Source organism: Hakea prostrata, chromosome 2 (assembly GCF_041222555.1).
Source record: "Hakea prostrata isolate BN-2017 chromosome 2, UWA_Hpros_2, whole genome shotgun sequence".
Classification (NCBI taxonomy): domain Eukaryota; kingdom Viridiplantae; phylum Streptophyta; class Magnoliopsida; order Proteales; family Proteaceae; genus Hakea; species Hakea prostrata.
In genome coordinates this window covers 11,962,321-11,988,567 of record NC_142601.1, presented here as the reverse complement: position 1 = coordinate 11,988,567, position 26,247 = coordinate 11,962,321, and the positions used below count along the sequence as shown (strand labels likewise).

Below are 26,247 nucleotides of genomic sequence, written 5' to 3'. Positions count from 1 at the left end.
CAGAAAATGAAAAAGCAACCAATACAAAAAGAAAATTGGCAGAAATGCTTTTGAACATTATAGTCAATCATAATTTAAACAAAAAAAAAAAATACAACCTGCATTTACACATAGATTTTTACTAGTATATATATAAACTATTTGCAAGTCTAACATATATAAACTAAAATACGGGAGAGGCTGGCTGGTTTCATGACAGCCTTGCCGAGAAAAGCTCTAGTTTGTCTTCACTTATATAACCAAGTAACCCTGTGCCCCAAGATAGGTACTTCACATCAACAATGGGTTGTTGGTGCTGCTCAAGAGTCTGAACAACCCTCAACGTAGACAAATCCCAGATCTTCATAGAACGGGTTGCTTCATCCCCATATGCTAGAAGAGGACTGCAGTTTTCTTGATTTATAATTACGGACCTCGACAATCGCACATCGTTTACATTGGTTAACGTCGAACCCAGGCTTTGGTAACAGCTGCTCCCTATTCTCTTGACATGGACATGGGAACCTTGTACCCCTTGTCCAGGAACTGTGAGTGAAGGATTAAAGGATGACTGAGTACTGATGGTATCATTGGGAGTCTGAACTTTCGGACGAAATGTAGCTATAATGTCATCACTCGTTGGTGAATAGGCAAGTGATATACAGACTCCTTGGTTCTCCATTCCAGGTAGCAGAGATGGCCTATAATGAATCAAAATTAACTCAATGTTAGCACAAGCCATCAGTCAACAATAAATACCACAGAAAATAAACTCAACTCGATGTTGGAAGAATCCATCACTCCAAGTTAAATAATAAAAGACAAACGATAATAATATTTTGTGCATAGAAACAATAGAAATACACTACTAGTAAAACATTTAGTTTACATATCAGTTTCTTCTCTAAGCATTGCATGGCAGACTGAACAAATTCAGCGAGTATAAACATCAATAATATGTACACCAAGAGCTCATACACCAACCTTTGTCCAACAAAGCCTGTGTTCCATACACATGGACCAACCGAAGAACCACTTAGGAGTGTGCTGCCACCATAAGGAACAGCTGAATCATGCACCAGTGACTGTATGGTATGAACAGGATGCTCACTTAGTCCGGTAAAGGATTTAAGCGGTCCTGCAGTATGCCGCATATCAAACACCAGAATCATGCCATTCTGCAGAAAACAGGATCATTAGCTCACTTTTCCTGTGAATGACTGCCTCGTTCATGACAGAAGAATTGAATTCTTAGAATGCACTGTCATAAACTGGTGCATAAGATGTATATTTATCTATTATCATCTACTCAACAATCCTATTATTGAAGTCACCAAGGTTCCAGGTTTTGGCTTTGATGAGGCTCAAAATTGAAAATAATTAGCAAATCAGCATAATTTTGGTAGGTTACAGTGGACACTTTTGAGGCCATCTGACCAAAGTAATCCTGAAACTTCTAGAAATCAACTTGTCCCACACTTGTGTGGTAATCAATTGGCAAAGAATCACAAAAACCAAGTTCACAAACCTCATAGTCAACCAATGAAATGGGTCAAAATGTAAACCATTTTCATTCAAAACTACAGAAATTTATATCAATGTTTTGTATCATTCCAGTAGAAATGACATCAAAACCACACGTATGGTCGAAACTTCACTAAAAAAGAACAATGTCAACCAAAACCTTACACTTGAGTTTTATTACCTTGAAACTGAACTATTTAGCAAATTTTCAATAATTATGTACATTTTTAGCAATGAAATTCATTCTTCGTGTGAAATTCATTCTTCGTGATCCAAGGAGAAAAAGAACAAACAGAACCACAAAAATTGAAGTTCCTCCCCAAAGATAAATAAGTGGGCCCAGCGTTCACAATGCCTGGGGATGTGAACAGTTGAAAACCTGGCACAAGGTGGTACTGTTATATGAGTCCGTCCACATGATAGACAACAAGACATCCATATCAATTGTAATATTTCAGCCTAAAACAAAAGTGGCTCAATAAGAAGTATTCATAAATTTATACAAATACCAGAAAGGGAATGAACACATGGCATTTTAGTACCCTTTTGAAACTTTTGGTCTCACTTTGAGCCATTTTCTCCACTTGAAGCTGAAATTTTACCAACGAGATGGGTGCAACGTCCTGTCACATGGACTGACAAATGTACTACTAAATTCCAGGTTAACTGTTGAGGTTAAGTATGTCATAGCAACATATAGACTTTGACAACATAAAAAATTTGGGCATCTTTTTCACCTCGTACATAATAAAAAACAGTTAAATGGAGAAGAGAGTGTACCTGTAGTCCAGCATAGATGTGATGTGAACAGTTGAGATCCCATGAACATGACCAAGCGGGTGCCTGAAAATATATTATATTTTATTAAGGTTTCTCTGACGATGAAATAATATTGTAAAGATAAAACTGTGGTTTTCTTTTGGGAAGCTAGTTAGGGTTTGAGAAAGCTAGAATTGATTGTCAAGGTTTGGTGTTGTAGAGTTGAAAACTGATGCAGTGTCCTCTAAACATAGAGTAAAATCCTTAAGCATGCATTAAGGGTGTCAAAATCTAACCCAAACCGTACTGAACCGGACCGAACCGAAGCTTAATTGGCTGTGTTTGGGCTGAACAACCTCAGCCCACACTAATTCAGGCTGGTCCGGGCCAGCCCGTGTGTGGCCCGCTAGCCCGAACAGTTTGGCCCAAACTGAACCAGCCAGTTATATAAATAAATTAATTAAATTAAATTTAAATGTAAAAGACAAGAAAACCCCGAAGTATCCATTTGTTTTCCTTAATTGTTTTGCTTTGGAATATGCAAACAACAAGCCTGTCAAAGCCTTTGCCATTTGGAAGATGGGCTTAGTAAATATTTAGCAAGTGTATTATCATTTCGAAATCTTTTAATGCTTTATTTTGATCCATTTTTACAAGTGTCAGGAAGGGGGAGGAGAATAAGCAAAGACAACCCACTAAAATTCATCAAGATGCCAACTTTCTTTTGTATATTAGTTCTATAATTTCTACTTCTTTGTGAAAAAAAAGTTTTTTGTTTTGAACACCCAACACAAGAGACTTGGAGAGAACAAGAACTTAATATTTATATGTGTTCACATGCTCTTAATAAATTCCACACATCAACAAGGTAATCAAAACATATAGCTAGTAAACCCGAACCCAAACCCAAACCATTAGTAAACTCAATTGTAAACCATTAGCCTAAGCCGTTAGTCAGCCGGAACCCAAACTGCACAAGCCCAAAACTGTTATTTTCTTAATGGGCCATGTTTGGACTGAGTGTTTTTTAGCCCGAAACCAGCCCAACCTGAACCATTGACACCCCTAGCATGCATACTTGTGTTTTGTGCATCATTTAGAAATTGGAAGAACTTCACAATTTCCTTGTGATGCCTCTAGAAAAGAATCTTACTGCACTATTTACACTAAAGAGAAGATTTCTTCATGGTTTTCAAAGCGTTTGCCTAGGCGCACCTGGGCAGTCAAGCAGTTTTTCAACCACCTTATTTGCCACCTTTTTGTTGACATATAGTTTTCAACCGCTCTTTCGCCTAATTGCTACCGCTGTCTCCTTGTGTGCCTTATTGCATCTTAGACGCTAAAGTGGTTGCCTTTTTTACGTTTTGTACGTAATAATATTTATTTTTTTCAATCAAAATTTATTCTACAAAGACATACAAATTTAGTAGTTAGTCATTTCGGAATCGGGAATCAATGAATCATTAGAAAGACAAGGCACTTATTTGGCATCAACTATCATAGAGGTAAGTAAAAATGTATTACTATTTTCATTTTCATGCTTACAATTTGATAGTTCGTAGTCATATGTTATGATGCTTGATGAAATGAACTTATGTTTATGTTCTTTTTTGGATAATCTTTCATAATTATGATTCTTGAATTTTTATTTTATTCTTTTCGATGAATGTGATTCTTGAATTTTTGTTTAGCTTATAATAGAAACTTATCAATTTGTAGTTGTATTGGAAAATTTTGACCAGCGGTTTGGTTGCTTTATTGCTTCCTAGGCATTGCTTTGTCACCTAATCGCCTAAGCGGAGCCCCAACCGCTTTGGTCACCTTGCCACCTTGACAACCATAGTTTCCTTCTTCTTCTTCTTCTCTTTTTTTTGGTGGGTGGGGTGGGGGGGGGGGGGTGTTGCTTGGGGGAGTTGTGAATGAGGTCCTTAAAGCTAAATATATCATAGTTAAAGGACAGTCTTACCGGTAAATCATATGTGAGTACATAGTTGTTCCTTTCCATGCTGAAACAATATGAAGGAACATATAGATCAAATATTGCCAGTGAAACGACTACAAACAAAATTATCATAAGAAAAGCCCTTATACGATTAGCGAAAAAAATGCACCTGAGAATTGATAATTTCTTCCCCAAGGAAGCCAAAAGTGCAAGTCTGCTAGAAAAAGGGGAAACATGTAGGTCTTTAACTGCTTTTGTATTATGTGGAAGTTGAATATCTTCTCTTTCATCTGGATAAATCAAGCTAATCTGCAGGAGCACAGGTTTAAGCTAGCATTCTAGAAGAGTTGAAGCAAGTATGAGGAAGCTTAGTTTTTATGGTAAGTTAAAAAAAAAATCACCTTGGTAAGCACATGCATTCCACCCATTCCCGGAAGCCTTCGTCCAATAAGCAGAAGTGAGCTAGAAGCATCCATATCAAAAATCCTTGCACCATCTAAAAGCCACTCATGCTTCAAAAAAGTATACAATAATTAGACATAAAGAGCATCTTGAAGCACTACATTTTATTTAGGAGCAGAGATTCAGCTGCTTCATCTGGCAATATTCCAGAACTCCACAAATCAGTCAAAACTCCGGGAATCAAAGAAAAAAATAAAAATGATATATACGAGGATAAGATTGTGCACTTTTTCCTCTAAATCAAATGCAGGGCAAGTTGACCATGTTCCCATGAGGCTATCACATTGTCAGTTAAAATAAACACATTGGAAAGAAAAAGGTACTTAATAATTGCAACGTTCACCTCAAATTCCGAGTACCAAAAAAAATTGTTCCATATTAAAAGAAATAGTCAGAGTATTGTACCATATAAACAAAACTGCAGGATGCTCCTTGACTGCCGCCACCACTTGTACGTCCTGCAGAAACAAATTATGACAATTGAAACTAATTCATTAGCTCAAAATTGATTGTTTCAGTAACCAACCTCAGTATAAAGATCCAGGCTCAACACCAGAAAATCTTGCGTTATTCTTTTGGCATATTAAACTTACTCAAGGCTAACACAGAAATCTACAATATGTGAAGGTGGTATATAGTACACATAAATCTTTCAAAGACAAAATCATTGTTAGCAGTGTATTGAAAGTTTTTACTTTTTGAACTACATATTTTCTTGCAATTCACATACATGCCAACTTAACTTGTTTCAAGCAACTGAAGGGTAACAAGATGTCAATGTTCAATATCAAGACACCGTTCCTTGAAGTTTATCTAAAAAATTCCTCATAATATAGAAGAAGTTCAACCACCCTAAAAGCAGGAGTATCAGCAGAAAACAAGGGAAACATGTTCCTTTGCAATTTTTACTATTTAAAAATAAGGCTTACCAGTTAATATTTGTCCTTGAGAGCCCCCAGGCACAGCAATAAACTCAGACGGCCTACTTTTTTCCTGTCCTTGAAATGTAATCCCCAAGCAAGTTCCCTTCTACAAAGTCAAAGTTCAGCTCAAACTTCAATTTTAGGTGATTATTCTCTTGAACAATACCGCCAGTATACAAGAAATGGCTAGAAAGTGTTCAGTATGCTACCGCACAAAAAGGAAGGGGGGGGGAGTGGGAGGGAGTTGGGTTGGAAAGACAGAAATATTCAGCAAGCAGAAATTTGTCCTTAGCTAGTTAATCTTACAGTCTTTGTTTCTGCTAAAATGGAGACAGCCTTCTCAGCATGTTCAAGCTTACTTTCAGTAGATTCAAGTTTAGATTTAAGAGATCTAACTTCAGCCTCAAGAAATGCAACTTTCTGCAGACAAGCAAAGGCCGCTTATTAAAAATGAATAGCTCATGAACTACTTTTATGAACTCATGCTTATGCATCTGGATCTGACCTTTTGAGTGTTATCATCAACAGCCACTACTCGTGACGCATAGAGCACCCTGATAGCACTTAATGTGTACTTCTTCTTGCACTGAGGACACTGAAGAGAAAAAGGGAGCGGGTTGACCACGTAAAAAAGTGTCCAAAGTGCAGACCATGATAGAAATGGAGAACCAATGAGAAAAAGCATGATACCTTTGCAGTATTCATTCCACAATGTCGAATCCATTGTTCTATGCAAGACTTACCATATAAATGCCCACAAGGAAGACAGCTGCAGATCCCAAACATGAAAATCAAATACTGGAAAGGGTTACCGAGAAGTAGCACCAAGCATAAAGAACAATGATAACAAATAAATAAATCAACCAAAGAATGCATAACACCCTTTCTCCTCCTGATGGATATAACAACAATTTGAAATTGGACACGTGCAAAATGAAGTAGCAAGATGGCAGAAAAGTGAGAAGAATTAGAGAAGGTTAGCTCAATACTGAGGATTGAGAAGCAGGTTTAATCTGGGATTCACAAACAACTAGACTCCGTAAAATTTCTCTTCTTTACATTAGATGATTAAGCAATTTTTGGAACTACAACTCCAATTATAGCATTCAAAATACTTGCAGCAAGACAGTATAAATATGTTATCTATACTTAATTTTCTGAAAGGATCTTTTTTTTCTTCTTCTTTTTTTTTTTTTTTTTTTTTTTGGGGGGGGGGGGGGGGGGGGGGGGGGTAGAATTTTCTGGAAGGATTAAAAAAATGCATAAGATTATGTGAGGGATCACAACGGTCAGAGAACAAATTAATTTAAGAATCAAATTCATAGGAAACGTAGGATTCCAGAGAAAAGCACAAGGTTCTTGATATGAGATTGATTAGCTTGATTAAGAGGTTTGGATGTCTAAGTAAAGAATATTACAAACACCCACCTTTAATTCTTTCATTCTGGCTATGCCAATGCTGCTACAGACTTCTTGGTTCTAGGCTCAAATGATTTAGCCAGAGAGTCAAAACCCAAATTCAGGGCAGACATGGGCCCAATCAGACAATAGCCATTGGCAGAAAGGCAATGACAGAACCATAACTAACTAGAATAGGAGAAGGTTACTAAGATCGATAAGAGAATGATAAAATAGGGTTTTTAAACTAAGAGAACCAAACCTGGAAAGAAAACAAAATAAAGAATAAAGTAGGATAAGGTAAGAGGGGAGGTATAAAGAGTGGGAATCACAGTGCCAGATAGAAAAGAAAAGGACTGAGAAAAAATGCATAGATTTCAGCAGTCTTTGGTATAATTTTCCTTTTTTATTTTTACCCAAATAAATAGTTTTGGTCGTGTTTGGTACAATTTATACGACCTCTTTCTTTTTGCAGAGGGCTGAAAAAAATAACAAAACCAAAAACCTGTTTTTAGTTTTTCTATGAAAATCAATTTGTTTTTGCGATGGTTTTAAAATTGATGTGCTTCTAACTTGTAAAAGTGAGGTTAAAATAGTAAATTTGTGATCTTTTATAACTTTCCCTTCAAACCCCTCCAAACCCAGTTTCAGGTCTACCATGCTTTTGCATCTTTCTTCCTCTTCTGTTCAACCATAACTGGCTACCTGCTCACAATCTAGAATCACATCAGACCCCATCTGCATTTCAGTAAAGAAAAAAAGCACCACAGATTTGTTCTCTACTAGCGTGGAGTGAGAAGAGGAAGAGGAGAGACATACAACGATGGCAGCTGGTGCCAAGAAGATGACGATCATGAACAAAAGAAGATTTATCCCAAGGACCAGGCGGCTGATTCCAAAGAGGGAAGGATGAAGTCTGGATTAGTTATAGGATTTGCCGACTCCATTGCTTCCATGGTTGTCAAGGTGTCCCCCAAGCATCGCCTAGGCGCCTTGGCCCCTTTTTGAGTCAAGGCAACCTGGTGTCGCCTAGGCTCCTTGCTTGGTGTCACCTTAGTTTCATTGTTCTCCATCGCCTCGCCTTGCCTTATCACCTTGACAACTATGGTCGCCTCCCTATTCTCTCCCAGTCACCAGAGGTCAAAGCACCCACATCAAGATCGAGTTGTTGGTGAAGGTGCAGCAGCAGCTCACTTCTCAGTTCTCACACCCCAGACGGATTATCCACTGGAGTTTATCAAATTAGAAATTCTTTGGCCTGGAAACTATCTTCACGAGCATACATTTCGGTGTTACTCATGGTTTAAAATGGATTAATGCTCTGTTATGATATCTTCATTTTAGAGGTAGAGGCTTTCAGTTTGATCGATCCATGCTAGTGTTCATCTTCTTTCCTTTATAACAATCCAACTGCAAAACTAAGATGATTTACATTTTAAAGGCTGAGACTTCAATTTGATTCAATAAACATCTGTAATGGCCGTAATTTCCCCAAGTCTCTCAGGATAGGCATGTGCTCCATGGATTTTCAACACTCAAAGTTGGCGTTCAAGTAAATATTTTGTTTGACATTCTTGCTATTGATAAATTGAGTTTTTTCCTGTTGTTTTCCTGTTCCCATATCTCCTAGTTAACTTGTTACCTTCCTTCTGTCCTGCAAAATCTCGCCACATTATCCATCTTAACTGTATTATAACTCCAACCCCTGTAAATGTGGCAGTAAGTACGTGCAAAAATGGAGCCTCTCCATAAGTTTGCAGCTTCTTTCTTTGTGTCATGCCATACAAAAATTGTTCTCAACTCTTAACCAAAGGAACAAGGACCCACAAGACTCATAGATGGTCCAACGCCTTAAGTTAAGGACCTCTTATTTTTTCTAAGGGAATTCCCATTTTAAGATACATACAAGTTACATTCCTCTCAACAAGGTTTTTATGTGTTCACGTTGGGTATAAAAATCATTTTCATTTCACATATCATAGCAATTGAAAGGGTATGTAAACCAACCAAAAGCCAAAATTAAAATCTACACGGAAGCTTGAATTCCCCCCTCCCCATCCCAACACTTGATTAATGTAGTGTCCTCAATGCATACATGAAAAGGAAGGGAAAAAAAGAAAAATGGACAAGGCGAAGGAGGGTTATAACTTTCCTAAGGATGTGCTTATCATGGAAAGCCTTAGTCTTTTCTTTAGAAATCTTCAATAGTAATTTAAGATGGGGAAGGCACTCCAAATAAGAAAAACCATGACTAGAAAAATCATTTCTAAGTACTTTAAAGAAAATTTTCACCATGTTAATACTCATTATACGTCGAGGTTCTTTAGAAGGTTTGGCATTCTCCATAAGATGAATATGATGTTGTACAATGGAAGGGTTTATTCCTTTGATGTCAGCCATAGACCAACCTAATGCTTCTTTATTATCTTTCAACAGTGTAATCAACTCTTCCTCTTGATCAGAAGTTAAATGAAAGGCAATAATGACAGGAATAGTATTATCTTCTCCCGAGAAAGCATACTTAAAATTAGAAGGTAGCTCTTTCAATTCTAGTTTAGGGGGTTTAATGATTGATGGCTTAGGACTGGTGATGGATAGGAGTCCAATAGGCTCTAAAGGAGTGTGCAAACTTAAGAGTTCAAAAGAAGAAAAAAACAAAAAATTCACTATCATCATCCAACATATCCATACATTTTTTGAATTTCAAATCAAAATCAATATTAAAGTTAGTTATAAAATCATCAGGAAAATCCAATAAATCCTCAAACATGTTGATCTCTTCTTCCCTATGTGGTAGCTTCCCAATCCTGAACATATTAAACTTCACAGTTTGATTTTTGAAAGACAACCGTAAGAGGCCATTCCGACAATTGATTAATGCCTTACTAGTAGCCAAAAACAGTCTTCCGATAATTATTGGGATCTCATCCTAATTGAGAAAGGTTTAGTATCTAACACAACGAAATCAACTGGAAAAATGAATTCTCCCACCTTCAGTAAAGCATCCTCAACCATCCCTTTAGGAATTCTCCGAATCCTAGTTGCTTATAGACATGGTAAGGCAAAAGATTCACATTTGAATCAAGATCAAGTAAAGCATGCTTAATGTAGGTATTGCCTATGACATAAGCTATAATAGGCTCCCTGGATCCTTATACTTGGTTGCTACAGGTTGAATAATTATGAAACTGACGTTACCTGCCAATAACACCTTTTTGGGAACACTAGTGATTCTTTTATGAGTGTATAAATCTTTTAAAACTTTTTACACAAGCAGAAATCTGGTATATGGTATCCAAAAGAGGGATATTCACTTCTATATTTTTGAAGACATCTAAAATTTTCTCCATAGAAGCAGTCTTCTTCTTATTAACCAAACAGTTAGGATAAGGGGCATGTGGAATAGAAACTCTATCAGGGGTCTTCTCTTTTTCAGTAGAATTATTTTGGGTCTCTTTAACCAAATCATCAAAAATTACTTCAGGTTCATCAGACGAACCTTGAATATTGGGAGGCACAGTAATAGCCTTGATAGTGGGAGAGACAGATAGTGGAGGTCTAGGAGTACTAACATGTAGATACTCTTTGCCACTACATAAAGCATACACTGCTTTGCACTCATTGGAAGGCCCTTGTGGTTGTTGACTTTGTACAACATTAAGTTGAGGGATAGGAAGTCCATGTTGAGCCAACATTGGATAATTAGGATTAGGCTCTCATCGACTAGGCAATATTCCTTTTTCCTTTCCCTGCAAAATTGCGACAAGCTGGGTGAGTTGTCTTTCCATATTATTATGATTTGTCATGAGAAGGGCCATACTCCTTTCTAGCTCACTAATTCTAGTTGTTTCTCCAGTATTTGTAAAACCATGAGGTCGTTGGTAAGGTGCCTGGAGAGGTGGCCTAGCAAAATTCGTTTGAGGACCTAAATTCGACCTAAGGAAAGTAGGTGCAAATTGTGGCAGTGCAAAGTTAGGCCTTTGCGGGTCAAGTTGCCCTTAATTTGGAAGTTAGAGAGGCCTACATAGTTCCCTTTGTTCTAAGAAAAATTAGGATGATTTCTCCACCCTGGACTGTAAGTATTGTTGTACCGATTATTCTGATATAGTGCACTTACATTTTCATTTGTGGTATTGCCCCCAAAGGTGTTGAGGCATTCCTTCATGGTGTGACCAGGTGAGTGGCACCAATTGCACATAAAAACTTGATGACTGACTTGGTGGACTGGATTTGGTGCTTTAGGAATAATGGCTTCCATCATCTTAATAAGGCTATCAAGATGAGCTTCTTTTAGTTGTTATTCCATCAACATAGTAACTTTTACCTCCCATTGCTCTTTTATTCTCTTGAGTGGACTCCCATTCCCTTGTCTTTTCAGCTAGGTAGCTGATTCCAAGCTTCCTTTTCATCCTCATAAGCAGTAAAACCTGAAGGACAAATTGACTCTAACATTTGTTTGGCGTGGTAATCAATCCCCTCATAAATGATTTGGCAAAGATGTCATTTTTCGATTCCATAATGGGGACATTCTTAAAGAAAGCCTTGAAACCTCTCCATAAGTTTAGAGAACGACTCTTGTGGCTTCTATCTAAACTGCATAATATCACTCCTAAGTTTATTTGTTTTATGCAATGGAAAAAACTTCTTAAAGGAATGCTACTGTAAACTGACTCTAGTGGTAATAGAATCAGTTGGTAGTCCATATAGTCATTTCTTTGCTCCATCCTTAAGTGAGAAGGGAGTGCATCTAAGTTTAACAGCATCATCATTAAGTTGTTGTATCTTGATGAGTACAGATACCATCTAATGTAATTTAAGGCTCTTACAAAAGAATGAATTTTTTCTTTTTTTAAATAAATTAATAACTAAAGAAGAAAGGAAAAAAATCAAAATAAAAACAAAAGGGGAAGTAATAAGTAGTGAATTTCCCCACAAAGACTGAAACAATGATTCAAAAGTCATAAGGTTTCCGTATAGCTTAGCGCTAAATATTTTGATAGCAGGGGAATTTGTATAATCTTCGGAGCCACCTAAAATCGAATCTTAGGGATTCTGCAGTAGAGTGACTACTACTATATGTTTTTGTTTCTACTCTAGTGAAGAGTAATATCTTTGATTTTTTTTTTTTAACATTTCGATTTACCTAAGAATGAAAAAATTAAATTGATTAATACCTCCCAGGCAAATCTTAGGGATTCTGCAGTAGAGTGACTACTACTATATGTTTTTGTTTCTACTCTAGTGAAGAGTAATATCTTTGATTTTTTTTTTTTAACATTTCGATTTACCTAAGAATGAAAAAATTAAATTGATTAATACCTCCCAGGCAACGGCGCCAAAAACTTATTCGTGAATTAGAAGTAACCGCAAGCCCACGGTATGGTGTAGCTAACAGGTCGATCTCAGAAAGATATACCCTTTAACTTTCTCCTCTTAATGGTAATACGAGAGTGAGAAGATTCAAATTTTTAACTAATTAATTAAACTAAATCATCAAATCTAAATAAGCGGTCCTAACACATGCATTTAACATGATCAAATTGAAAGTAAAAATAAAAAAGAACATAACCTAACCATTCATCATCTAGTACAAAAATGCATAAATAAATAAAGACAGAAATTAAAATTGATCACAATAGAAAAATTAATAAAGAAAAGGGAGATGATCTGAATGTCAACTCCGCATCGAGGGAAGGGAAGTGTAACTAAGATGACTTTGATCATCGACCCTTTTTCGTAGCTTACAGTCCACTGATCAGGGGAACAGATATGAAAGAAAGAAAAAAATGCAGAAAGTAAATAACAGAATAAATAACACAACAATAAATAAAAAGAAAACATTAACCAAAGAGAGGCACGACTATAGGCATCTTTGATGAGGACACAAGGGGAAAGGGAAACAGTAAATAAATGCTAGAAAATAAATCCTAAGTTAAGAATATAGAAAGGCAGACAGAGGTGGGAATGGAGGGGTAAGAGAAGATTACTAACAAAAGCTACTTACTTACATCTTTGAATCTTGAATAACAAAAAGGAAACCTTAATCGATCGATTCGAATCTCAACAACCCTAACAACCAGATCTGGAATAATCCAAATCTGCAATTGCTAAACCCAGAGAAAAACGAATCCTTTTAAAATTTAAAACTTGAATTCGAACTCCAAATTGAAATTACATTAATTAAAATAAAGAAAATACACTTGCATAAGGAAACTAAATAACTTGAATAACTAATGCGCTACATAAAAGAAATTGAATCTAAACATTGAATCTAAAAACTAGAAACCCAACAAGCATTCAAAGAATTAGAGAAGACCTAAACAAACTAAAGAGAATAGAAAATGTAGAAGGCCTAAAAAACTAAAAAGAAAAGAAAGTGTAACCTAAGTCTAAAAGGAGAGGAGTATTTATTAGGGGTGTAAATGGATAACCGAAATCCGCTTCCGAATTCGCATCCGCATCCGTTTAGGGGAATCCAAATCCGTCCGATTATTTATAGGATGCGGATATGGTATACCCCTTTCTTACCGAATATTATCCGTCCGATAAAATTATCCAATTAAGTTACTTATTTTTGTAATTTGTGCCTATAACATGTGACTATTTTTCTAGATTTTCTACTAAAATAGCTAGCAAAGTTGCTAAATTCTTAAATTTCAAACCTAGCCCTCACAAATAAAAAGGTAAAGATATAAACAGGTAGTCGAAAACTTGTATTCAATCTATATTCATATCTGTTTAGAAGAATCTATTTAAGAAAATAACTATCCGATTATCATCCGAATCCGACAAAATCCGTCCGAAAACCAATAGGATATTATCCGAATCCGTCTGAATATAATAGGATGCGGATATGGATATACCACTATCCGATCCGAATCCGGTCCGTTTACACCCCTACTATTTATAGGATTGATGAAGGGGGTTACAAATAAAGAAAGAGAAAATAATAAAAATAATAATAACAATAATTAAATAAAAAGTGACATTGGAAAAAAATAAAGAAAACAACTTATTCGTTTGAGACTGTAAGGAAGAGAGAGAGAGAGAGAGAGAGAGAGAGAGAGAGAGAGAGAGAGAGAGAGAATGAGTGGGAAGAAAGGAAACGTGGGTTGTGGGGGAAGAAAAAGGAAAGAAAAATAAATAAAATAATAAGGTGAAAGAAATAGTAAGTGGGGAGAGATAGAAAATTAATTTTAAGGAAATAAATAAAATATAATAGAATATAATAATCTCTAAAATCTATAAAAAAAAAAATTGAAAAAATTAGAAGATCCCTTCCATACACTATTATTTTTCGTTTTCCAACAAAAATAAAGTAAAATATAATCCTAACTAATCTTAGTCGTCAATCAAAATTGACTTCTTTATTTCTAAGATATCATGGAGTTGGCCCATAATCACATCTTGATCCACTCCTAGCCCATCATGTATAGAACCGAGCCCCCTTCACAATTAAGAATTTGAATTGGACCTCTTTTACATGTATCGTAAACAACAACTCCAACTAGTCGCTCAAGTCCTAGAAAATCATAAAACCCAGGTAGCTTCACTATAAATGTGTAAAATGCACGATTTATGCCCTAAGATTCCACACATAAATATGCTCATCAGCGGTAATTTCCCCAAGTCTCTCAGGATAGGCATGGGCTCCATGGATTTTCAATAGTCAAAGTTGTCGTTCAAGTAATTATTTTGTTTGATATTCTACTTGCTATTGATAAATTGAGTTTTTTTTCCATTATTTTCCTGTTCCCATCTCTACTAGATAACTTGTTACCTTCCTCTGTCCTGCAAAATCTTGCCCACAGTATCCATTTTAACTGTATTATAACTCCAACCCCTATAAATACGGCAGGTAAGTATGTGCAAAACTGGAGCCTCTCCGTAAGTTTGCAGCTTCATGATCTTTTGTTCTAACTTGTATAACAGTTAGGAATGTAATACTTTTCCATTCATTTCTATTGTTTGCTAATACCTGCATACTAGAGTTAAACCCCACTATGTTAACAGCACATGCTAAAATCTGCATTTGTGTAGATAAATACATACAAATACAGCCAGAGAAAAGGGGATGGTTAGTAAAAACCTGGCTCCTCCAAACCTCTCGTCCAGTCCTGTAAGATTCATCAGATCCACCCTGATCTGAAGAATTTATAAACCACAATTACAAGCAAATCATTTATCAACCTTATAGGTTGGTTCATTCTAGCTGGTTCTTCTTAATGGGCTTCAGTAGAATTTGATTTTGAGCTAAAGGGTTTCCTTGTACCTTCATTCCTTTAGCACTACAGCTGATTTGTTTCACAGAAGGTCAGAAGCTATAAAAGTCAAATAGTAGTTCAAATGATTATCTTATGTTAGTTTATGTTGGTTGAGTCCTACTAGGAGTCCAACTCTATTAGAGTTTTTGTTCATGTAATTTTTTATTTTCTTGTTACCCAAGTAAGGGTATTTATGTAATAGTATTATTCCCACTTTATTATAAATAGAGGGCTTGAGATCACATTGATCAATTCAAGCCATTCTACCAACATTGTGTTTCTCAACATGGTGTCTGCTCCTGTTGCAAAACTAAACAGGTGTCGAGTTCTATTGTCTGTAGCTATGAACAAAGACTAGAACTTGCACCAACTAGACGTAAAGAATGCTAACTTATATGGGGAGTTAGAGGAAGAAGCCTATATGAAAATCCCATATGGTTTCTCCGATGATAATACTATAAGGGAAATTTGTCTGTTGAAGAGATCAATTTATGGGTTAAAACAATCTCCTAGATACTAGTTTGGACGCCACCTGAAGGCAATGACTTCTATTGGGTGCAAAGCAATGCTGATCATACATTGCTTGTCAAGAAGTTAGGTACTAATATCACATTTCTCATTGTTTATGTGGACGATATTGTCATCACAGAGAATGATGGCGAAGATATTCAAAGGTTGAAGGACTTTCTTGGCAAAGAGTTTGAGATTAAAGATCTAGGGAAGTTACAGTACTTCTTAAGGATTGAGATGGCTCAACTAAAGAAGGGTATATACCTATCCCAAAGAAAGTATGTGCTAGATTTATTATCAGAAGTGGGAATGTTGGGGTGTAAAGTAGTTGACACTCCTATTGAAGCTGGAGCTAAACTTAAGGAAAAAAATGGAGAGCCAGTGGACAAAGGAAGATACCAAAGGCTGGTAGGGAAGCTTATTTACTTGTCTCACACCAGGCCAGACATCACTTATGCCGTGGGGATAGTAAGTCAATGCATTCATGATCCATATTTAGCTCATATGAAGGCTGTTACCAGAATACTGCAATATTTGAAAGGAACTCCTGGAAAAGGAAACTTTTGTCACCCACTAATAATCTAAAAGTAAAAGCATACACTAAAGCAGATTGGGCTGGATCTCCTGACAGGAAGTCAATTTCAGGTTATTGTACCTTTGTTGGAGGTAATCTAGTTACTTGGAGAAGTAAAAAACAGAATGTGGTAGCTTTATCCAGTACTGAAGCTGAATATAAAGTTATGGTTCGTGGAATTTGTGAGCTACTATGGTTGAAAGGCTTGCTAGAAGACATTGGAGTCCAAATTCTAAACCCTATGATGCTATATTGTCACAACAAGGCTGCCGATAATCATGTACAACATGATTGAACTAAACACATTGAAATTGACAAGTTTTTTATCAAAGGAAAGTGGGAACAAGGGTTCATTTACATGCCTTTTGTGAGGTCTGGAGACCAAGTAGCAGATATTTTCACTCATAGAACAAAATTCCATCGAAACTTGCGAAATTTCCACCGAATCTTTCCATTTTGGAAAATGTGAAACGAAATTCATGAGGACAGAAAAAAAAGTCCTCAGTTTCGATCAAAACTATTGAAATTTCGTCGAAACCTGTCGAAACTTGGTTCAACCCAGTTGGACCAGATGGTTCATGAGGAAAAAAATTCACAAATTTCGTGGGAAACTTGGGAAATTTCGTGGAAACCTAGGAAATTTCATGGAAAGTTGGAAAATTTCGTGGAAACCTGGGAAATTTCATGGAAACTTGGGACTTTTTCCTGTAAATTTTGTAGCTTTCCCAAATTTTCAATTTTTTTGTTTATTTTATGTTTCCCCAAATACCTCCTCCATCAGGACTTCCCTATCCAAAGTGTGTATTCCCTCATGTTGGTTATCTTAAGCATATTGATGACCAGACTCATAAAGTTACAGTTGTCGATTAACTTGACAACCATAGGCATAAAATGTCATGGGATGTCTATGTTCGTTGGTTGGAGGAGAGGATGTTACAGGCATAGTACTACTCAGCTCATAGGATGAATCCACTATTGGCACTCCTCTTAACACTAAGTTGTATTTTCCTTTTATTGTCAACTATTTTGAAGTTAGAAATTATATATTGAATGTTATGTGCTTAAGCAGTTAACTTTATAATGTACTTTTTTGACAACTCTACATTGATGTTATGTACATTGAATGACATATCTACATTGATTTTTTTAGCAAAATACAACAAATGTATTCTTTATACTCTATTTAGCTTAAATACAGGATCCCACCCTAAAATACTCTCTAAAACCTGTCGAAACTTGTACGGAAAAGTCCTCGGTTTCTTCGAAATTTCCCAAGTTTCCACCTAAGTTTCCCATTTTCACCGGGTCAAAACTTGAGTTTCCCCCGAATTTTTTACCATGTTTTCACTAAGGGTTTGAAGGAAGGAGATTTCCTTCCTATTGTAGGCAAGTTGGGCATGACTAACATCTATGCCTCAACTTGAAGAGGAGTGTTGTTTAAATCATACTAAGAGTCCAACTCTATTAGAGTTTTTGTTCATATAATTTTCTATTTTCTTGTTACCCAAGTAAGGGTATTATGTAATAGTATTCTTTCCACTTTATTATAAATTGAGGGTTTGAGATCACATTGATCAATTCAAGCCATTCTACCAACATTGTGTTTCTCAACAGTTTACTCTACCTTATTGTAATTTTTCTTTAGTATTATGTTGTATCAGCAAACACAGCGCATATGGATGAAACAGAGCTTGTCTGAGACGTGTTTGTTTTTTCTTTTTCTCTGGGCATGTACAAACCATAGAAAATGCAGCAATTGCCCTGGCCCTACCTTTTCAAATTGGCCTTTAACTTCTTCCCAGTGGATCAAATTGGTGGCCATCCTGTCAAGGTGAAAGCCTGCTGCTGTCTTCAGAATGCACTAGTGACAAATTCGATCCTTTGGGGAATTCATGAGAGTATAATTTCAATCTATGTTGAACCTTCTTGGATAAACTCCACTTCCTCTCTCACTCCTCTCAAAAGTAAGCGAGGTAAGAAGTAAGTGCAGAATGCAGTTTTAAAATCGTTCCAATATGTGCCATAGAGTGCTAGGATGATGAAATCATTGATACTAACAATGGAGACGACGAGGTTGTGAACACTACAAATGTGGTAGGTAATATATAACAACAACAATGGATAGCATATCGATGACAAAATTAAATATCAAATCAATGAAGCCTAGGAGGAATGATCGGTTGATATGTTTCGGGTCATATATTAACTGGTTTCTTTATTTCTTTTTTGTTTTTTTTTTTTTTTGGTAAACTGTTTTCTCATTATTACTTGGTATTGCATGTGATTGGTGGACTTCTAAGTATAGTGTTTTATGTATTGTTTGGTATTAAGTTTATGAAAGGATATTATGAATGACCTGCTATTCATGGTAGAACTGGATTTATATACTTTTTTTTTTTCAACACAAGTTTTAAAACCCATAAAGAATCATTCTGCAAAAAGATATGCCAAATGTACTTTATAGTACAAAATCTATTTCACCTATTGGCTTCAAGACGATTTTTAGCTTTTTAACCCAAAATGATTTTTTGTATTGATTTTTGAAAAATAGGTAAAAAAAAATGAAAACCATGCCAAAGAGAGCCTTAGCCAAGCATCTATTTGAACAAATGCTGAACCATAATGGACGGTTTGGTGCCCATTACTAGTTCTTCTTCCAGCTTCAAGACCAATCATTCAGACCGACTCCCCCGTCCAAAATAATATAATAATAATAGCAGTCTATCTTTAGACTTGTTATCATTCCAAAGTCTCAGAAGATGGTTATGGTTTAAATTAGTGTTTAATAGTGAGTCATGATGGCCTTTGTTTGAAGCTGTTTAAAAGAGGGTCTAGGTCTCAGCCTCGGTCACAGATGGCATTCAACCAAGAGAGTGATTTTGATAGCGCAACTTCTTTTCCATAGAAAGTAAGCTGGGAATATACAAGAGCAAATATTGGTGAATACAACACACTATCATTAAGAATTCCATCTCCAGTTTGAGATCCCATATTTCCACCGGTGTACCTACTTAAAATAGGTTCATGGGACTATGAATTAATGATCAGAAATTGCCAAAGTGTTTGTACAAATACATATAATCAATGGTATCTAAGCAACCATCAAAAAGAAAGAAACTGAGCTTAAGAAAATATCAATATAAAATAAAATGAGTTTATGGTCAAATCATGAAATCCTCGGATTCATAATTTCATAAGAATGAACAGAAGACCAAATGCACCTAAGCACAACCACTGGTGATGCTCTTCACTGAATGAGACTGAACTAATTACACTTCAACTGCATTTGATAGAAAACAAATTCCAATTCTCAGGTGATAAGACAGTATATACTACCTTCTTAAAATATAGGAATTTTGAGACATGACCGCAGCAAACAAACAAAAACTAGGTGTTTCAACCGAAAGTAATTGCTGATTGCTTAAGAAAGTATTGGATGAACTAACATTTCAAGTGTACTAATCCAGTATATTTCACAATCTTAGTAGGAGTGCATCTATGTTTCCACTTCAAGAATATGATGTTTCCTGGGGATTTCAAATAGTATCAATTGTTTTTTAACTTCTCGATCATAGTCTAAGCACAGAAGTCGCAACAGGTTTTGAGTAAAGGAAATCATGATATGAAACCCAAACAACCCGAATTGAAAAGTATACTCAAACCCACCGTACTCAGGAATCAAGTCAGCAACCAACTAATTTTCAAGCAGAAGCCACTAAGAAACTTCTGACACCTTGTCTGCATCTCCATCAAAGGCACTCCAGTTCTAAAGCCCCCATACGTAAAGTCGAAGGTTGAGAAGACCTGGCTTTTTTCTTTCTTCCTTCTCTGTTAAAAAGGTTAATCGATTATTTAATTATTATTATTTCTTGATGTTCTTCGTGTTCCTATTATTTCCTCTTTTTCACCTTACTGCATGCTGTTTTAGAAACTTAAAGGCATCTTTTGACAGTCAACACCAGATGAAAAGACTGGAAGATTTTGCCATTCTGTCCACAGAACACCAGATGACAACTACAGAACAGGATAATCGTTACAAAGTTCTGCCCAGAAGATTTTGCTATTCTGTCCAGCCAAATCGAATACCCAGAAATACCAATAAAGTTCATGGCAAAGAGTAAACAGACTAATTTTAGAATGCAAGAGGGAATCAGGGGATTCGTACCAGAGTCTATGATCACCTCCGGTGGACCAAGGTTCCATGCATATAGGGCAATTGGCACCATCCAAATCGTTCCAACATGGCTGTTTCCCATCAGAAATTTCTTCGCCTCCAACTCTCCTGGTCGAAGATGAAGACGACTCTCCTGGATCTGTCCTTCTGTGATCATCTTCTAAATCAACAACTTCAGCCGCGTTTTGGCGAACCTGAGGAGTTGAAACATTTACTTCTTCGTCACCTTGAAGAGCTACAGATTGAACGGAAGTTGAAGAATTGCTCTGCGAAACCCTTTCCATTCTTACGGCCGGAACGTAATCTTCATCGCTTTCATCCTCCTCTTCCTCTTCCTCTTCCTCTTCCTCCTCCTCCTCCTCCTCTTCCTCTTCTTCTGCTTCTTCTTCAGAATGTTGTGCTACTTCTACTAATTCTATTAAATCTGGTGTTGCAGCAGTTGGGTCATTCTCATACCATCCATGCCATCCATATACAGAGTAACTATAACGGAAGTTGGTCGACATTGGTGATGGAAGGAAGAGACCATAAAGTATTGAAAAGCAACGGGAAAAAAGAGAAAACTAGACATTAGAAAGAGTATTCGGATGCATGTGGATTAAGGTTTGGACTTCATAGGCCAGGAAAGAATGATTTTTGTTTTTTTGTCTTCCGTTTTTCTGTTTTACTAAACCTCTTTTCCTTTCGAAACAGCGGTTCTGATGAAGAACGGGCATCGGGATAGTTCAGAAAATGTGCCGGTATCAATCACCGACTCATTGCCCACCCCGATACTGATACGGATTAATTTCTTAGTTTTCTTTTTTACCGGAAATTTTGCACTCGGGTTACGTGGATGCGCTTTCAGCAAAAGTGGGTGGCAGCCAAGCCAAGGTTTAAAGTATGGTGTCTCTGGATGAATGTATCGCTCGGGTGATTTTAAAAGACGTTACGGTTTGTATCACATCTAAGATGTGTATCAATGGGTGCATAATTGAATAGAAATTAGCTTGTATGCCCAATCCATTTCTTCAGTCTATACATTTAGTTCTCCAAAGTTTTGAGATATGCAAATCCATGAAGTTTCTTTTAGTGTCAATGGGCAAGTGAGTCTATTATCTTTCAGGGATTATCTAATTAAAGTTCAACTACCAACTTGGAATTGAATTTTCAAATTCCAAACCATTGGCAAATAGAAATTAAAATAGGCCATCAGGCCAGCAATTCAAAAGCAAAAACCCATGATCTAGAATTGAAATAATAGCTTCAATGCAATGTAGACCCTTAAAACAAAGAAAAAGAAAAAGGAGAAAAAAGAAAATTTACAAGGTGAAAGTTGACAAGAATTTACAAGGTGAAAGTTGACAAGAAGGATAAGAGGTTGAGAGCAAAGGTCGTATTGGTATGTATGGCATCGTATCTGTGCATATCTGCCAATACATTGAGATACGCGAGAGATGATTCAGAAAAACAAAAGTTTAGGTAAGTATCATTCTGTATCTTATTGCAACCTTGCGATACCGATATGTATCGGTCGATACAATACAATATGGGCCAAATATGGGCCGATACTTTAAACCTTGGTGACAGCTTTTTGTAGGGTATAAACTCCAAGGAAATCACGGGTTCAATCTTCAATATATTTCTACCACATCTTTCTCTTCCCCCTACCCCTCCCCTAGGCCTGTGGGCCCCTAGTCACTATGACTCATTGACAATGGCTCCAAAAAAAGGAAAAAAGTAAAGGTTCAGATCTTGTTACGCCCCTTAACCCCCCACCCCCTCCCAACACACACACCCAGCCACCCTGCCAAAAATCGCCCACCACAAAAAAATTTAAAAATAAAGTTTTGTCTTCCAGTGGAGGGGATGTTGAAGAGTTGCAGAGGCCTAGGTTTTGGTAGTTGGGGAACCATGAGAAAGCAATGGCCTAAATTGTCACATCCCCCAAGCCAATACCCTAACCGTGATACTCTGAGGTGTGATTCCACAAGTCCCACGGTAAAGTCTAGGGATACCATATAACTACATAAGGCAATAACACAATCATGAGCAACGAATAATCAATGTTTACCTATATTAATCAATCAAATGGAATAATCTTGAAATATCACCGGAGTATAATGAAAGAAAATAACTATAGAGTGTAGCGAAAAATAACTCTATAGGTCCAAATGTGGAAGAGTATATCAAAACTAAAATATGTCTAAAGCTATTACAACCGAAATCAACTAAGAACATAAAGACAATTGTTATTTTCTTCCATGGGCTCTTCTTCTTCTTTAATCTTCATCTTCATCGCTTGGGGTTTATGTGCTTGTAACTTTGGATCAGCTTCCAACTCATGATCCCACCGGAAAATGAGACAATGTCTGTTACCATCAATAAGAGCCATCAGTGTAGTCCACACTAGTGTACTGGTCGTACCACTGGTCATAATCTTCTCCAATGATTTCGGTAGTTGTACCATATAAGAAAGGTCCTCCGTACTGGTGCATGGGATCTCTTTGAACCTGTAAAGTCATCTAAAAACATATCCCCTGAATGGTGAGCTCAAAAGAACTCAGCAAGTAGTTCAATTCACAATAACAACTACAAGCAGTTCAAAGCAAACATGATGTAATGATATGAGACAATGAATGCAAGTATGCTCCTAACTCTAAGTATGCTAGTCTCTATTGGCAGACACACATTAAGATCAAACACCATACTCCTCTAAGTAGGTTTCAAATCACTCTCCCTCAACCATCTCGGTATCTTGGGTTCTCTAGTGGTTGTTGGGTGAGGGCGTCCCTCTCGGACATTCCATGGCTGGGGTTTAGGTCAACACTATCGCTCACCACTATTGGTCTAAGTACTAGCAGGTGTCAGGTAATACCTAGCCCAATGCAAGTCATCTACTAAGTCACATCTACTCGGAGTCAGATATCTCCCTTCCGTGCACTAGACAATCTGTTCCAGTATGATAGCCTCCCTTCCGTGTTTATGCAGTTCGTTATCAACCCTATTGGTCATCCATGTATAATAAACGGGAAGCTCTCATTTCCTCTCACGGGTTGGTTACCGGTCTTGAGCGCCCACCAATCCCCATTGCTGCCACGGGTCACTCTGTCTCAATTCCCCTTCCGATAAGGTCAGATATGACCGGGTTTTCCCTAGCCAAATTCATCTAGACAAATCCTAAGTATGTCAACCAGTAATCAGGGAAAAAGCCAAGGGACATCATAGGAAAGCGTCTCATACCACCTCCACTGATGTCCAATGACAAAAATGCCAAAAGGGCATTCCCCAATCACAACTTAGGCAATTGCAACACATTATGATTCCATAACATCACGATATAGTCCAACTCACATTCACATCATTCATAATCAATAACAGTGGGTAAATCATATCATGAGTATACTACTATAATTACAGAAGTAAGACAATATAGAAAAAGTAAACTACAGTAGCTAATACATGCATATAAGTCATAACATATTAAAGCATGTAATTGTGCATATTATGAGTGAACGTACTCACCATATATTCTAACTTTGCAAACTTCAAGAAAAAGATCAAAGGGCAAGTCCAAAATCAGTCGAATAACCTTAAACAAACATGTAGAAAGTATAAGGAGCAAACCCTAATGATTGAAGACAAAACGGAGTCAAAACAATGGGTTAACACAGTAATGAGAATAGATATAGAGAGAATAGATGCGAATACTAACCTTGTGGAAGAAGATTCAATGGAGGAATTTCTCACGGATGCTTGGAATCAACCTTGGGCTTGAGGAGGAAGCTCTGGGGTTCTTCTTATGTTCTCCAATAGCTAAGAGGCAAAGTGGTACGAATTAAATCAAAGTTTGAATATATAGGGCTCTAAAAACCTGATTTCTCCAAAATTGACAATTCTGTCCCTGGCCAGCTTTGGTCGCTTGGCTTGGTCACCTGGGGCTACCAAGGCAATCGACCAAGGTAGTGCCTTTAGGTCAATTGCTGAATTTTGGTCTCTAAAAGCCATATTCATCACTTGGGTCCTCTTCCAACTTAAGAAAAGATCTTACCTGATTGTGTAGGACCTCCCAAAGGTGTCAACACTGTACTCAAAGTCCATCTTCATTCAAGCTATATCTTCTGTCAAAGTCATTTAAGGTTTCCAATCTTCATTATCAACCTCCATTAGTTCTAGGTCAGATCCAATGGGTTCAAATGAGAGGGTCTACAACTGTCTTCTACCTTGACTTCGAGACTTTGGACCTACAACATTGATTTTTGGGTTAGGGTTAGTGAGAGATTTTACAAATTAGATCTAGGATTCACAGATCGTGAGTTAACTGAACCTCTTTCGATAAGATTTGCAGTTATAACTCTAGAAACAAAGGATTTAGCAGACTCTCTAAGATAAATTTTATGTAACAAGAGAAGGCCTGACAAAATATCAAAGGTCATTGGTTCAACTCTAACATGCACAGAGGTTGAAAAGTCATGATATTCTTCTCCCAAACCCTATAGAGTAGCCAAAAACTAGATCAATATTTGGAACAAGAGAATCGGCAATAAAGAGGGCGTTTGAGAGCAATTGAATATAATAGGTAGTTAGTGATGGAATTGCAGCCTCTATGGACTCTGAATAGATGATCCTTGAGATCAAGCACCCTAGTTTTAGCATTTCTTGTAGAGACTATATGCAGAAGAGTGCTTTTAATCATGGAAAATAGGAGCCAACCAAGAATAAGCTGATCTTGGCTCTCCCAGAGAGCTGCGGACACAAAAATCGCAAACACTTCAAGAGAAGATGAAGAAGAACTCTTCGGAACTGAAGGTTTGGGAAAATGACCGTGAATGTATCCAACCAGATCATAACCACATAGAAATGGGAGAAGTTGAGCTCGCCAGATAAAAAATTCGTGGAGCTCAACTTTATTAGCAAGCCATTACCGAAATTCAAAGAAACTAAAGCAGAGGAAGGCAAAGAAGAAGAAGACGAAGGAGGCCAAACCGCCATTACTAGGATTGCAAGAACATTGGCAGGGCCCTAATTTCACACCTGATAGGCTGATACCATGTAATGGTTTTGGAATTCTCAATAATATTTATAATAGAGTATTAAACGATACTTATACTAAAAAGTAAAGCACATAATAGTACAAGAATGTCAAAGAGTCTAAATGCCAGCTTGACAATCAACAAGCTTAGCTGGAATCTCCTTAACAAACTTCAATGTTCTTTACCAAAAAGGAAAAAAAATCCTAATCAAGATTGATTAGAAACACGGATTGGATTTGAATTACATCAGTTCGGCTTATTTCAAGCTAAATCGAGTTGAGATTTGATCTAGAATTGGTGGAAATCGGCCGCCAAATCCAATCAGAATGAGAACTGGATTGACCTAAGTTGACTCTAATACTGAGCAATCTTTTTCATTTTTTGGTGGTTTCCAGTAACGGCATTGGATAGGATGAAGGAAGAACATGAGTGAACGAATTTTCCCTTCACCCATCTATACAGTTGATAACAAATTAACAATAGGTTTTTGGGGTATTTTAGTCGTATCATATTATATTAAACAACTTGAGGGTATTTTTGTTTATCCAAATTTTAAATTTGAAAAAATTTAAGGGTAATATTCATTTGGATCCCCTGAGGTTTGGTCCATGTCATTTTTAGTCCAAATAAATTGACACTTTGCATTTGCCTCCCCTGAGGTATCCAATAAGATTAATTAAGGACAAATTGTGATTTGTATGACCAAAATACCCTCACATCTATTCT

The 26,247-nt window shown here is 36.8% G+C and overlaps 1 protein-coding gene across 1 annotated transcript; it reads right to left on the bottom strand.

Moving 5' to 3' along the window:
- Nucleotides 1–21,216, bottom strand: LOC149023760 (Transducin/WD40 repeat-like superfamily protein). The gene is made up of 12 exons (XM_089144262.1): nt 20,501–21,216; nt 6,280–6,358; nt 6,095–6,184; nt 5,896–6,009; nt 5,596–5,695; nt 5,072–5,124; nt 4,606–4,716; nt 4,374–4,513; nt 4,229–4,268; nt 2,284–2,346; nt 964–1,157; nt 1–680 (listed from the first exon to the last, which is right to left on the bottom strand). Exons 1-12 carry the CDS (start codon nt 21,013–21,015, stop codon nt 191–193), a joined length of 1,989 nt encoding a protein of 662 aa, XP_089000388.1. The 5' UTR covers nt 21,016–21,216; the 3' UTR covers nt 1–190.
- Between the last annotated feature and the right edge of the window lie 5,031 nt (nt 21,217–26,247).

Excerpts from the sequence above, each read along its gene's own strand:
- LOC149023760 (XM_089144262.1), bottom strand. The coding sequence starts at position 21,015 with ATGTCGACCAACTTCCGTTATAGTTACTCTGTATATGGATGGCATGGA. Across the intron at positions 6,185-6,279 it reads GTGGAATGAATACTGCAAAG|TGTCCTCAGTGCAAGAAGAA; the intron begins GTATCATGCTTT and ends TTTTCTCTTCAG. Across the intron at positions 2,347-4,228 it reads TACTCACATATGATTTACCG|GCACCCGCTTGGTCATGTTC; the intron begins GTAAGACTGTCC and ends ATATATTTTCAG.